Source organism: Rhagoletis pomonella, unplaced genomic scaffold, assembly GCF_013731165.1.
Source record: "Rhagoletis pomonella isolate Grant_MI unplaced genomic scaffold, Rhpom_1.0 Rhpom_scaffold_00007, whole genome shotgun sequence".
Lineage (NCBI taxonomy): Eukaryota > Metazoa > Arthropoda > Insecta > Diptera > Tephritidae > Rhagoletis > Rhagoletis pomonella.
In genome coordinates, this window is record NW_023458561.1 from 71,396,502 (window position 1) to 71,410,203 (window position 13,702).

Genomic DNA, 13,702 nt, shown 5'->3' on the forward strand with positions numbered 1-13,702 from the left:
TATAATCTTTTATATAACATTCGCGTTATCTTAGAAAAAAAATTATTTTGGCATGGGCATATATATGCATGTATTTATATATATATTTACATTAGACTGTGTCAAATAAAACAATTGTTTTTTTCTTTCGGTCCCATAAGAAAATTTGACTGTTGGGTAACAAAAAAATATATTTGTGGCCAAAATTTCCGCCCTCTATTTCCATTTTTCTGTTAGCGCTCGCAAAAATAAGGATTTTTAAAAATGGAGATAGAGCACGCAAATTTTGCCACAACTATTTTTTTGTGAGGGACAACGAAATTTTCATATGAAACGAAAGAAAACAAGTAATTTTTAAGCAAAAAACAAAACCGACTTCAGTTCGCATATAAAAATTTAAGATTATCGTTAATCTCTTCATGATCCAATGATCGGATGTAAACCAAATTAGAATGGGACCACCTGTGAGGTAACACCTTTCCTTGAAAAAAATAATTATTGAAATCGGTTAACGTAGTTATGCGGTAACATACATAAAAAAAATATATATACATATATTCCGACGAACTGATAACCTCCTTTTTTTGTGAAGTCGGTTAAAAATTAGTCGTTTTATTTGACACAGTCTAATATACATACATACATATAGTAAATAATATGAATACACTTCTAATTTTTGTGTTGTTATGTATGTATATGTAAAATCATTGACTAAATAAATAATAAATTTTTTTCTAAATTATACATAAAATAAGAAATTAATGTGTGTAAAAGTGCAAGAAAACTATGTCGAATGCATTAAATGCGTAAAATGTTGAAATTCGATAATTCGATAAAATATCTATGTCTACGCTTGTATGTATGTACATTTACAAGTATATGTACATATACATATACATGTGTATATAGATAAGATGATAATAAAAATTTGGCTTGAATTTGTATGTATCGGGCAAGGAGTTTTCCAGGATAGTTAGTTGACTCAATCTTACGAGGATGTTAAATGTTGCCTGAATTATTCCAATAGTAACGCTTTTGATATTTGCCCTTTTGAACTTATGGCTTATTGCGTTGCTGTACCTGTCCTTAGGTCTTGCGAGCCGGTTCTATTTTTTTGTGACAGAGCCGTTAGAACCCGCTGATTGTCAATAACACGCAGGCAACTTATGTAGGGGCGTACTTCTGCTTCACTCTTTGGTGATGGTGGCTCAAGGCCTGTAATGAGAAGTGATGCAACGTCGGAAATAATATTATTGTTAGCTACATACATACATACATACATACATACGTTCATATGTAATTTAACACAAAGCCTTACCCAAACTACGTGAACGACAAAAACGAATTGTGCGCATTGTCTGTGCCATCATATGCATCTTCTCGAAATTAACCAGTCCATCCAAGCTCGTTTTGTTTCCCTCGTGAGCGAATGTCATGTCTTTGAGCAAAAGTGGCATAAACGGTATAACAGGTGGCTGTAGTTTGCCAACAAAGACACGGTAAGCACGGTGATTGCGGCTGGGATCGATGAGAGCCTCGAATTCCTGAAACAGTTTTCGAAATTTTGAAGGAATTTTGTCCCACGTTTGACTCAAACGTGAAACTGCCATATTTGAGAGTCCCATAACGACGGCAAAGAAAGCATTTAAATTCTGATATTCCTTGCAGCTACAAAAGCAAAACGGTTCGCTTTATTTTTGCATGTGTGCAAATTTACTAAAATATGTATGTATATAGGTTTGTACATATCGCTCGTTTGCTAGAACTACTATGTGTGCACATTAGGGCGGCTCATTTTTTTTTTAGTAAGCGCATATAGCTTAGGAGGATTCTACGTGTAAAATCAATTTGGAGTTTGTTAAATTGCGAAAATAGGTTTCGACCTGTATTTCAGACGCCCCCAAACAAGAAGATGGAAGAAGAATACTCTTTATTGAACTACGCCATTTGTCAATTGAAAATGATATTACTGCAGATATAAATAAATAATCTCAATAAAAGTTTTCAGCGCTTACGACTGCAATCTCAGCGTTTGTGGATCAAATCGACATATGAAAGTGGCAGTTGGCATAGAAAAACTGTCACCTTCCCCCGTCGTTTGCTCTTTTTTTGGACTCGGAAATTCTTGCGGGGTGCAATTCAGCGCATCACGTGGAAACATGTTTTCATTTTTTTTTTGTGTCAAACGATGTGGGGACTTTTAATTCGTTGAAAAGGGTTTTGTTAGTTACGGCCTTTTGTATTTCAGGTAACGAAATGTTCTCTATGGAACCAGTATTATCTTTTCCCAAAAAATCGATTTATGAATCATAATGGAAACACGGCTTTATCAATTAAGAGGAAATTGTTGTTGTCAAATACAACGAATGTTCTTTATTTACATACATATGTGCATTCCTTTATTTAGCTAGCTGTATAAATTTTATTAATAAATAAAGGCATTTAAGGGATCAATTAATTGAAGTTAATTTAGTCGGTGTCCGCAAAGCATAGCAATGGTTTCAAAGTAGCCCTCGGTGAGAACTGGGTTGGACACCACTGTCTAACAGCTTGTTTTTATACAAATTTGAGCACATGTTTACAACACTACAGCAAAATGCCAAGAAACCTATTTTCGCAATTTGGCAAACTCCAAATTGATTTTAGACCCATGGTTTCTTCGGCAAATTTGATTAGAATTATACGTAAAATCCTTCTGTGCTATACGCGCATAGTCGAAAAATTCTTCCATACAAATTGACCGCCCTAATGTATATACGTATTAAAAAAGAAAATTAACAAATCCGGAAAAATTACATTACAATTTTTAGGTAAGATTCCCTTTGAACAAAAATTAACTAAAAATATATGTACATACATAAGTACTAAGTGAGAGCTTATTCAGTTTAGACAGCGTCCTTTTCGTTAGTGCATTATTGCTTTAAAGCGTTTATTTCTGCTAAGAACTATAGGACAGTCGACAGTGGCAGAAACAATGGCTCTCATGAATAAAAAGTGAGCTTGAATCAGATTAAATTTTTTCACTGATTAAGTGAGTTCAAGCCCAAGAATTTGTACTGAAAATCGAGTCGCAGCTTAAGCTCAGTTTTTACGCTGAGACCTTATACCAAGCATAAAAGATACAGATAAGTAAATTCATGTATTGCCACAGGATAATTTTTCCTGGAAAACGGCATAAACCAGCCAAAGTTTCCTTTGCGTCGAACTCTCACTTTGTTTGTTAGATTGTTTGCAATAATCATTAGGGGTATTCTCTGAGTCTTGCAAAGCCCTTGCACGATGCACGGATTGCACGGTTTGCAAAGCTGTCCCATACGAAAACCGGTTTTTACCGTGCAATCCGTGCAATCTGTGCACCATGCAAGGGCTTTGCAAGACTCAGAGAATACCCCTATTATAAATGATTGTGTAAGCGAAGAGGACTAAAATATTTTCCGAATAATTAACAAAGTTATTTTTTTAGTGTTCCTCCAGCAAACGAGCGATACATAGTTATATATGTATGTACATATGGATGTAGCTTAACTTACTATGCAGCTAGTTTGATGAATTTTCTCAACAAGCCGACACGTTTACTCATGCTACTCGTTGACACGATTTCAGTTACAATCCAGTATTGTAATTCGTTGAAGCGGCGCAAAAATACATCCAAATTGGCGGTAATCTAACATAATAAAAAAGTCATGAAAATGTAACTAATTGGGACTTATTCGCTTGAAAGCGCCAAAGCGTTTCCATTTTATAACTGTTATCTTTGTAGAATGTTTTATGTAAATCTGTTAATACTTTTCATACAGTCTTCTTCAAGGTGTCTTCAAACAGTTGCGCTAGTACCGATGCGGTGCGCTCAAAATGCTCAAAAAAAAAATACATTACATTACAGCACTGATTCGTTCGAGGCCCCCTTTGCGTTTTATCGTTACCATATCAAACACGATGTCGTTGTGTACCGGTAGCACCGCATTTGTTTGAGGGTATCTTTACTTCACCACGTTATCGTTGTCTGAAAACGCATGTGGGTACGTTTATGTTGGCGCTACGATAAGAGCGACGAGGTATTGCTAAGCTAAGCGAAGAAAATGGTAAAATAGGTATCCCGTTCAAGAGTTTTTTGGGGGGGTATTTCTACGATAAAAGCCCAACAATAAGAGCTGAGACGAGATACCCATCTACCGTTTTTCCCCTTAGCAATCTTGGCTGAAAACTTATCGCAGTTCCAAAAAACCGTTAAAATTTTATCACCAGTTTATGTGCATTTAATATTTGAACAAATATTAGGGTGTCCGATTACAAAATCGGTTTTTAAGTTATTCGACAAATTGCAATTTGGAAAAACCCGTTTCCAGATTTTGAAATTAAGAAAAAACCATATAAACCGATTTTATTTTACATACGTTTTCTTACAGTGAAAATGCTCATGTTGGTATGAAGTCATGACCAAAATTACAATAAAACTATTAACAGTTAGGATAGCTTTTTTTTTTAGAAAAGAGCAAAGCTAAATTATTTCAAAGTTTATTTTAGATCAAAAGTAAAACAAATAAAAATCAGTGAACAATTCACGTTTAAGGTATTGGCCCAATTCAGGCTTGCTTCGCTTTGAGAACTGTCAAGAATTTTAAATATAGTAAAACGTATGAAGGCAGCTTTGCTTCGCTTGCTTTAAGTGCCTCAAAGTTTCAAATAGGAAAATGTTTTATTTAAAAGCGTTTTGTGGGCCTTTGACATATGATAAATGAATTTAAACAAACTGCCGCAGACTGTTCAAACAAAAATTTGCTTACTTAATTTAAAAAACGTTTAACATATCGCTAGCTTAGAGTAAAAATTTGCAAAGTCCACTTTTACAAACTTTACACGAGAGAAAAAACTTCTTTCTTCAATCAAATCCCTTGTTTTGAGTTATAATATTTTTTAGTAAATGTACATATGCACGTATACATACATATCTATGTATTTGTCATTATTATAACCCAGCGGCATGGTGCAATAAACAGGTGAAGTAATAAAACAGTTTCCTAGCTTTATTTTCTGACATTCGATAAGGCAGTGTCAAAATCTTTCTTCTCACTCTAATTGCTTCACCTGGTATAATTCCACCATGACCCAGTGGGAAAAGGTAATGTTTGGGAATGCAAAAAGTAATAGATAGTACCTATACGCTATGCCCGAAAAGATGCAAGAATTTCTCTACAGCGTTTTCATACGAAAGTAATGTGGCGCATGTTGCTTTAAGAAATAATAAATAGAATCTATAAAGCGAATTTTAAAATAAAAATTAAAATAAAGTCCGTACCACAGGTTTTGAACGCGTGACCAGCAAAACGGCAATCGAAGACAACTTGGAAAAAAAAAAACATACTTGAGTTAGATCTCAAACTTTTTGTTTTGTTTGTGGATTCAAAACTACACACCATCCGCTCCCTTACATTGCGATGCATCTTTTCGTTCAACTGTAGTTGTTAATCTTTTCTTGGTAGAAAAAGATAATGCATTCCCATTTTCCCACTAGGAATTTCTTTGAAATACAAACATTAATTCGCATTCATGTAAAAATAAATCTATATCTAATAAATTATTTAAATTTGTTTACTAATATTCTGGAATTTTCTAGGAAAATATTTCTGTATGTTAAAGGAACAGACCTTCGCTTTTTAACCACACATTGGCATTGGGCCAGCGCCTTTAGTCTTATTATAACTTTTTTAATATTTTTATTCAATTTTTCTGACTTTTTTCGCCGTAGCCGAGTGGTTAGTGGTGAATACTGCCACTCGGTAGGTCCATGGTTAATAAATCTGGGCCCAGCAACATCAACAAAGGTTCCTTCAAATAGCGGTCGCCCTCGGAAGACAATGGTAAGCCTCCGAGTGTACTTCTGCCATAAAAAAGCTTCTTCGGCACGAATTGAAGAAGTATCTCGGCCAAACACGTATAAAATATTTAAGCGGCAAACATTCCTTTCTCAAAATAACCTTGGACTCTTAGTAAAACTCAAAATATTTCTGAGAGGTCAAGATTTGCATGAAATAAAAAAAAAAAACCGATTTGTTTGATTCACAAATCCGGTTTATTCAATATTCGAAAAATCAAGGTTTCAAAAAACCGCCTATAGATATTTAAAATAACCGGTGGAAACCGGCTTGGAAAAACCGAGTCAATCACCCTAATAGATATGTATGAACACACATACACATGCACATTTATAGACATGTACTTACATATATTAGATCGTATTTTTCCAATCATGAACAATAATTTATACGCGCACTTACCTTTCCAAAGTGGTGCCTCCCAAATGTGTGATAGAGAAGTTCATACTCATGTACGGCCCAGAAGAGATCCCAATCGAAAAGTGTTATTTGGTAGGCTATTTCCTTGGTGCTTAATATTTCCAAATCGACATCCATGCCCTCTGTTGGAGCCTCTTGTTCGGGTAGAGGTGTCTATTAAGGAGGAAATATAATCTGACTTTATAAGTTCATTGTCATATTCGTAGTTTATGAAACGATGTAGATATATTAGGGTGGTCCTTTAATGTAGGAAGCAAATTTTTACATCAGAATTCCTAAGCCTCAACCCCTACACGTCGATGCTACTACAGTCGAAGATATCACATATAAATTTTGATCCCGATTGGAGACGGTTAAAACGTTATTGCATTATTGCATTTTATCGATTTCCGACGTATCTTTTTCAGAGCTAGCTACCCTATTATAAAAGGAATAAGAATCAACATTTTCACGTCAAAGTTTCAGTTGGTTGTGTTTGTATGGCCCTTTCAGTTGATTAAAAATTATTATTTTTAAGTGGAAAAATAAGACTAAATAATAATATTTATCTCTGAGCGAAAATATAAAACTCCTAAAATTTTCATTTAATTTATGTTGAACAAGTTATTAAAATTGAGCAATAATTATTATTTTTACGTGAAAAAATAAAAATCTTAAAATAATGGTTAAATGCTGATTTTAATTACTGTGCTTATAATTCCGATGGAAAACCCGCAACCTTCATTTGGTGATGCACCTTAATAAATATACATACATACATATGTACATACTTAAGTACATGTGTGTGTATAATTACCAAGGCATCCAAGTGATCCTTCACAGAAACGAAAAGCCGACCGTTCAGACTAAGGCCAGTAGGAATGCTGACATCGTTATCCTTGAAGACCGAGCGCTCTCCATTCGATTTGACTTCCACTAATATTAGATCTTCTGGTCCTCGATTTAACTGTAGCTTGTCGGCAGCGCAGGCTTTAATCAGCTCGGCGGTGGTGTGCAAAGGAAAACGTAATGTGCAATAGGTGTGGTCCGCGCAATATACTCGGAATATAACTGTAAATTAAAATCTTATCGATTTGCATGGCTATTTGTTTAAATGACTCACTGTCGTCATCAGGTCTTATAACGGTTTTTGATGGCGTGGCATTGCCACTGAATAAGCAAATGGGTTGGCCATTTGGCGGTAGCTTCCATTTCTGTCCGGCATTTTGGTTGCGGTCCTCCTGGTAGCGGGCCATTTGTGTTAAAACATTGTGTATGATACTCGTCTCCTCACTCAATTCTGAATCAGCCTCTATCTCAGCGGCCAAATCCTAATTGAATACATTTTTTCTGTTTAATATTAATAACAACCGGAAACGAATGAAATTTTTCCAACCTCAATAAAATCACAGACACTTGGCTCATCGAAAGCGGCATGCCGCACGGCCATCACCCATTTTTGCATGAACTGCACAACGCGCTTCTTGAAATTGATTATGTACTCCCGATCCTCGGGTGTTTGCGAGCCATCATTCGAATCACAATGAAAAGTGCAACGTGGTTAAGGAAGACTTATTTATGTATTTGTTATTATTTGTTATTATTGTGAGCTCCATCTAAACTTGACTTCGTTGTTGACAGTCAGGCGCGGCTATCAAAGCCTTGGGGTCGGCAACGACTAACTCGATATGCGTTAAAGAATGCCAAAGATCCCAAGACAAGCTCTACAGCAACACATAATCAATCTTTACTGGGTCCCCCGAGACATTGTGGTGTCCCGGAAAATGAGGAAGCGGACGAATGTGCTAGGAAGGGGTCTGAGGTGGGGCTCGGGGAGGCGATCCAAATCGTGAAACCCCCCCTGCGATTTTTGGTTTCAGAAGTCGAGAGACTGACTAGGGCAGCTACCAACAGTAGGTGGGAAAATCTGCACACCTGCAGGGTATCGCGATCGCTCTGGCCACGGCTCGATGAACGAAGAACAAGGAGTCTATTAGGACTTTCAAAGCCAAATGTCAGGCGTCTCGCAGGAATACTAACGGGACACTGGACCATTGGACACATGGCTGCCAGGCTCGGAGCCCCGCATAATGATTTCTGTAGAAGCTGCAGGGATGAGGAGGAGTTAAAATCCGTCCAGCACTTCCTTTGCGAGTGTCCAGCACTTCGAGGAAAACGCCTTAAATTTCTTGGGGGCCATTTCTTCGAGAACCTGGATATCTTGGGGAAAGCTCCTCTGGAAGCACTGCTGGGATTCGCAAGAAAATCAAAATGGTTCGAAGACATGTAGGGATAGGCTTGGGGTAACCCCCCATGGGCATCACAAGACTTAAAAAATGTTGAAAATTCCACTTTAGCCCCTCCTTCCCCTAGCGCCGCCCCTGTTAATTTGCACCAAATAAAATTATAGCATTAAAATCAGAAAAAAGGGCGGACGCCCTCTGCTTTTCCTTTTTTCTATACCTCACCGGCCCCTATTCTTTATTGTGCCGCAAAACTACATTGCTTATAATACCAGAAATTACTTCAAAACAGTGCCGCCAGGACCACAGCAACTGTTCTTATAAGGAATATATTGACACCATATTCACTTGTATGATAAGTGTCCTGGGTGTCGATGGATGGGTTCTGGCTTCTGGTAGCCCTACATATTTACTATGTTTGGAGGGAAGTAAACAAAAAAATCAAAAACGCTATCGATATTTTAACGACGAATGGATTTTAAACAAAGAATGAAGAAACAAAGATGACGAGTGTAAAAAGTATATTCGCCATTTATGTTTTTTTTTTTTTTGGAAGAAACTGCCTGGAAAGAAATTCCCAAAAATCAATACAATTACACTTTGTTTTACTAAAATGCCAACTTGTGTGAAAACATGCTTCGGCGAAAAAATTCTAAAAAAATCAACAGTAATTTTTAGCCATTTAAAAAATTTAATTCAAAATTGAATGGGCTATAAAATTGTGTACTCAAGAAAATTCTAAGACTTCTGAGAAAAAACCCTGAAATTTGGGTGAAAATTCGTAGCGTTTTTTTGTAGTGTTTTACAAACTTTTAAACTTGGGTTTATATGGCTTTTGGTAGAGAATGATGAATTGCATTTTAATTGAAAATTCCTAAAAATAAATAATTTAACAGGAGTGGCAAACAATATCACTTTGAAATAGCGGAGCTACTGATATGACCCATACTGTATACATATATATATATATATGTATATGTATGTGTGATTCTAATTGACATGTGTAGACGTGTTTGAATGTCATGTTTAGCTTTAAAAAAGGATATTAATTAGCCAATTCATCCACTAGTTGCACAACCGGCATGAAAACAATGTGAGTGAGCAAAAAATCGTCCAGAAAGGGATCCAAACCGCTGACTTGACCGCCAAGACGAGTTTCCAGCAAATGCTCCAATATCTTGGATGGTGTTCCCGACATGACCGTATATCTGTTGGAATAGAATAATAAAGAGAGTAAATTATGTGCACATACATAGATATGTACATATGTACATGTAAACATGATTGCAAGTGCGTAGATGAAAATAGAGGGGGCCGGGGGGTCGAGGATGGTTGTTTCAAAGTCTTTTCGATTGGGTATGCTACTGTGGTTAATTGGTGGATGAAATTATATTAGATTCAAGTCCGAAGGATTAAAATATGTTGCATGCCTTTATAATCGGAAGCATGTGTGCTGTCGTCCGCATGAACAAGCGTGAAACTATCGAATAGAGTTAATCCATTACGAATGTAAGGCGAGTGACATTGCTTACATTTTAATTATGAGTTGTGATTAGTTTTTAATAAAGGCTTTAGTGCGGCTCTAGTATACGTATGTACGTATGTATGTACCTAGTAGGATATAAGAATTGTAACCACCGTTTTTAATTTTTAGTTGCGACCCATGCTGTACTTGAACCAAAAAAAATGAACTTTGGAACAAAAAAAATGCCTCCTCGGGATAAAAAAACTTTAAGATCCGAATGTAAATGCTGAAGTTATGTCAAAATGGTAAAAAGGCGACCCCTAGGTTCGGCAAAAACAAAACAAAAAATATCGAAATCGCTTTGCAAAAATGCTTTAGACTCAGAGCGAACTTTTTTTCTTCTTGTAAGGTGGTGCGGTCTAATGGACGTACATATAGTATGTACATATGTATGTATGTATGGGTGAGATCAAGAACATACTTAAATGCGGAATGTTGTCCGCGCTGCTTGGCCACTCGCTCCAACACTAGTACATCCTTGCCATGTTCTTGTAGCCTCAAAGTGTTTGCCTCCACATCGCGCAAAATGCGATTGAAGTGTTCCTTATCGACGCGGAGTAGATGGCAATTGTTTTCCTTCAGGACAATCGTAGCAGCTCTACAAAAAAAAAAACAATAGAAATAAATTTTAATATTTCAGCTTATAAGAAAACGTATTTTAGTCAAGAACCAAAAAAAGAACAGTCCAAAAATTTAAACGGATTTCATGGAATAGAGTATATTCGATTAAGAATGTCCACGATTTAGCTTTACCTGATTCCACGATATGAGACGTTGTTTTTCATATCGGACACCAAATTTGGTGTCGATTGGCTTAACATTTTTTTATGGGTTCTATACGCGAAATAAGCTAACACGTATTCGAGGAAATTTTTTTAATTTTTTTTTTTTCTTCGGAGATATGATCTGTCAAAGTTTGCATTTGTTCGTGATTCTGACTAATCAGGTACTTCTTCAAATCGTTATATCTCGGGTTCTGCTCATCGTACAGATGTCATCTCAACGTCGATTTAAAGCTAAAGAAACGGGCTTAACATTCCTGTATATAAGATGGTCAAGATTGCCCTAAAGCTAACTTAGCTATTAACAGTTGAACTTTTTGAAGTTGATTCGCATAGTGAAGACCAGTAAATTAGGGATTTAAAATTATACCATGGCAATTTTTATTTAATTCTCTATAAAAAAACGTGGTTAAAAAATGGGGCTTTTTCAAGAACTATTTTTTTAATATTTTTCTTTATGACGAGATGGTTTATTTTGTGGGAATCAACAATTATTTGTCATTTCTTTTCGAAAATTTACGTTAAGATATACATATTTGGTAAGGTATTAAAGCCCGATGTTTTGCAAAAAAGTAAAATTTTATTGCGGCTCCCGATAGAATACCTATCCAAATATATACATATATATACAAAACGCAGATTTTATTGCGGATTTCGGCAGAATATCGCTTCATTAACAACATTTGTTCCACAACTTTTTCAATCAAAGAATATTCTAGAAATGGGCGTGGCTATATTAAAACCAAAGTTAAAAAAAAATTTAGTCTTTCTTGTGGATTTCGCCAGAATATCTATATGAATTGAAAACAACAACAACCAAAAAGGAAAAATTTAAGTATGGCCCAGCTGCGGCATCACTAAGGTAACCATTCGTAACGGTTTTGGCGGGACAGTACCGATTTTAAGAAAATTGTTCTGCTGAATATTTTTTAAAAGTCGGGACGTATAAGTCATATTTGTACCGCTTTAGTCCCGATTTTCAGTGTTTTCTATATTCATTTATTAAGACTCTCCCTGTACCGTGGCCTAAAAATAATTTTTCGTACAAATGAGGCAGCACTTTCGTTATCACAAAGGACATAGAATATAAGTGAGCCATAAACATAGCCGGCATCCTTATTAACAATATAATAATATAATTAATGAAATTATAAAAATTAATTTAATGTTTATTCCTTTTTATGAAAGTGTGGCAAGTGATTACAAAGTAAAACCTTACAGCTAGAGCATAATAATTTCAAGGTTTTGTGATTTTTATTGAAAAGCAGGGTTGGAATCATATAAAATAGTAGGTAAAAGAAAAAAAGACCGTAGATAGAGACTTGAAATACAAATTGGCACATCTCTTTTGGCATATATTTTGTGTTATTATTCTTTTAAATGCAATGAGTTTTGAATATTTCGTGTCTTGACGTCAAGACTGTTCCAAAAACGGACTGCAAAGACAAAAAACTGACGTTCAGATACTGAAGAGTTAAATTTTGTGTGTAGTAGTCGATGCGATCTGGCTGATGGAATATTAAGCAATCTGTTCTTTAAATAAGACGGTTCGTTTGTAACAAGAATGAACCGAATTGCCGAAAATATTTTTCGACAGGGTTGCCAGCTGTTTGAAAATTTGTATTAATATAAATTGACAAAATAAATGAAATATTACAATACGCATATCAAACATCACAAAAATACTTTTAAAGCGCAGTGAAGCCCAGCGGGTATTTGCTAGTTCTGGAATGAAAGCTGCTGATCTGAATAAAAGCTGCTACTCTGAATCGCAGTTGCGCCATCTATATTTAGCAAATGATATCGACATCGTCGGCCTGAAGCTGAGGAACGTCACCACAGCAAAAGAGGCTAAAGAGGTTGGTCTAGCGGTGAATGAGGACAAGACAAAGTGCTTACTGAAACATATAAAGATCTATTGAAGAAGTGAAATACGCTCAGCCGGTATACCGTCGGCCCAAGGGGTCATTGTTGTTCTTAAGCTGCCTTATTGCTGTTCTCATCCCGTATTGGTCGAGTACAGTGACGTGAGCTTCATCCCTATATATAGGCTAGGGTTCTCCTTCAGCAAGAGCGCCACCTTTATCGCCATTCAAAAGCATTGAGAAGTGTTCCCTCTCAAGTGTACTCTGAACATCTATTACATTTTATCTTTTCGGTCTTAAATAACTTAGAAAACATAGTAGAAAAGAAATTCAGAAGAAAATTTTAAGTGCCAAGACCTTTGGGTTGAACTTGGTTCCAAAAAAATTTTATAATTATTCGTTAAAAAGCTAAGTAAAGTTTTTCTTTACTTAATTTTGATGCTCATTAAGTATCGTTAATGAATCGTTAACGGACTCTGAGAGGGCATTTTTTGCAAAACGTTACTGAGCAACACCTTAAGTAGATAATCACTAAACGACTCTAGAATTAAATTTTTGTTTTAACGAATTTCACCATCCTATAAAATATATGGGGAAAAAAAAAATATATATAACGTGTTTAATCTTCCTTTCACTTACCTGGGCGCGTCGTTTATTAAAGCGAGTTTACCAAAATCATCACCAGTCTTAAGAGTTGCCACAGTGCCTTTGCCATGTATCACAACATCCACTGAGCCTTTGAGCAAAATATACCAGGATCGACCTTCGTCGCCCTGATTAAATACTGTGATTTTTTCGAGTCAGGCATTCAGACAATCATCATGGTTGTGATTCGAGTTACGAAATCATTCAGTCAGGCCCATATCGTTGTTGGAGAAAAAACAGGTTAATTTCAATAATGATCGAAGCAGAAAAAGAAAAAAATTTGAAAAAAATATAAGCCAATATATCGTCACCCAAGAGTGAAAAATCGATGTAGTTTCGCATTACCTGCCAATCTGCATCAAAAACTAAATGTTGAAATAAAATGGAATTG

At 35.8% G+C, this 13,702-nt stretch overlaps 1 protein-coding gene across 1 annotated transcript in view; it reads right to left on the reverse strand.

Annotated features, from left to right (window-relative positions):
- Positions 1-564: 564 nt before the first annotated feature.
- Positions 565-13,702, reverse strand: part of LOC118743519 (rap guanine nucleotide exchange factor 4) — a 95,784-nt gene continuing 82,646 nt past the window's right edge. The window contains 11 exon segments of the mRNA XM_036476253.1: positions 565-1,092; positions 1,094-1,194; positions 1,298-1,647; positions 3,510-3,643; positions 6,255-6,425; positions 7,069-7,322; positions 7,375-7,582; positions 7,648-7,801; positions 9,541-9,702; positions 10,441-10,617; positions 13,306-13,450. Coding sequence (XP_036332146.1) covers positions 1,066-1,092; positions 1,094-1,194; positions 1,298-1,647; positions 3,510-3,643; positions 6,255-6,425; positions 7,069-7,322; positions 7,375-7,582; positions 7,648-7,801; positions 9,541-9,702; positions 10,441-10,617; positions 13,306-13,450 — 1,883 coding nt within the window. The 3' untranslated portion in view covers positions 565-1,065.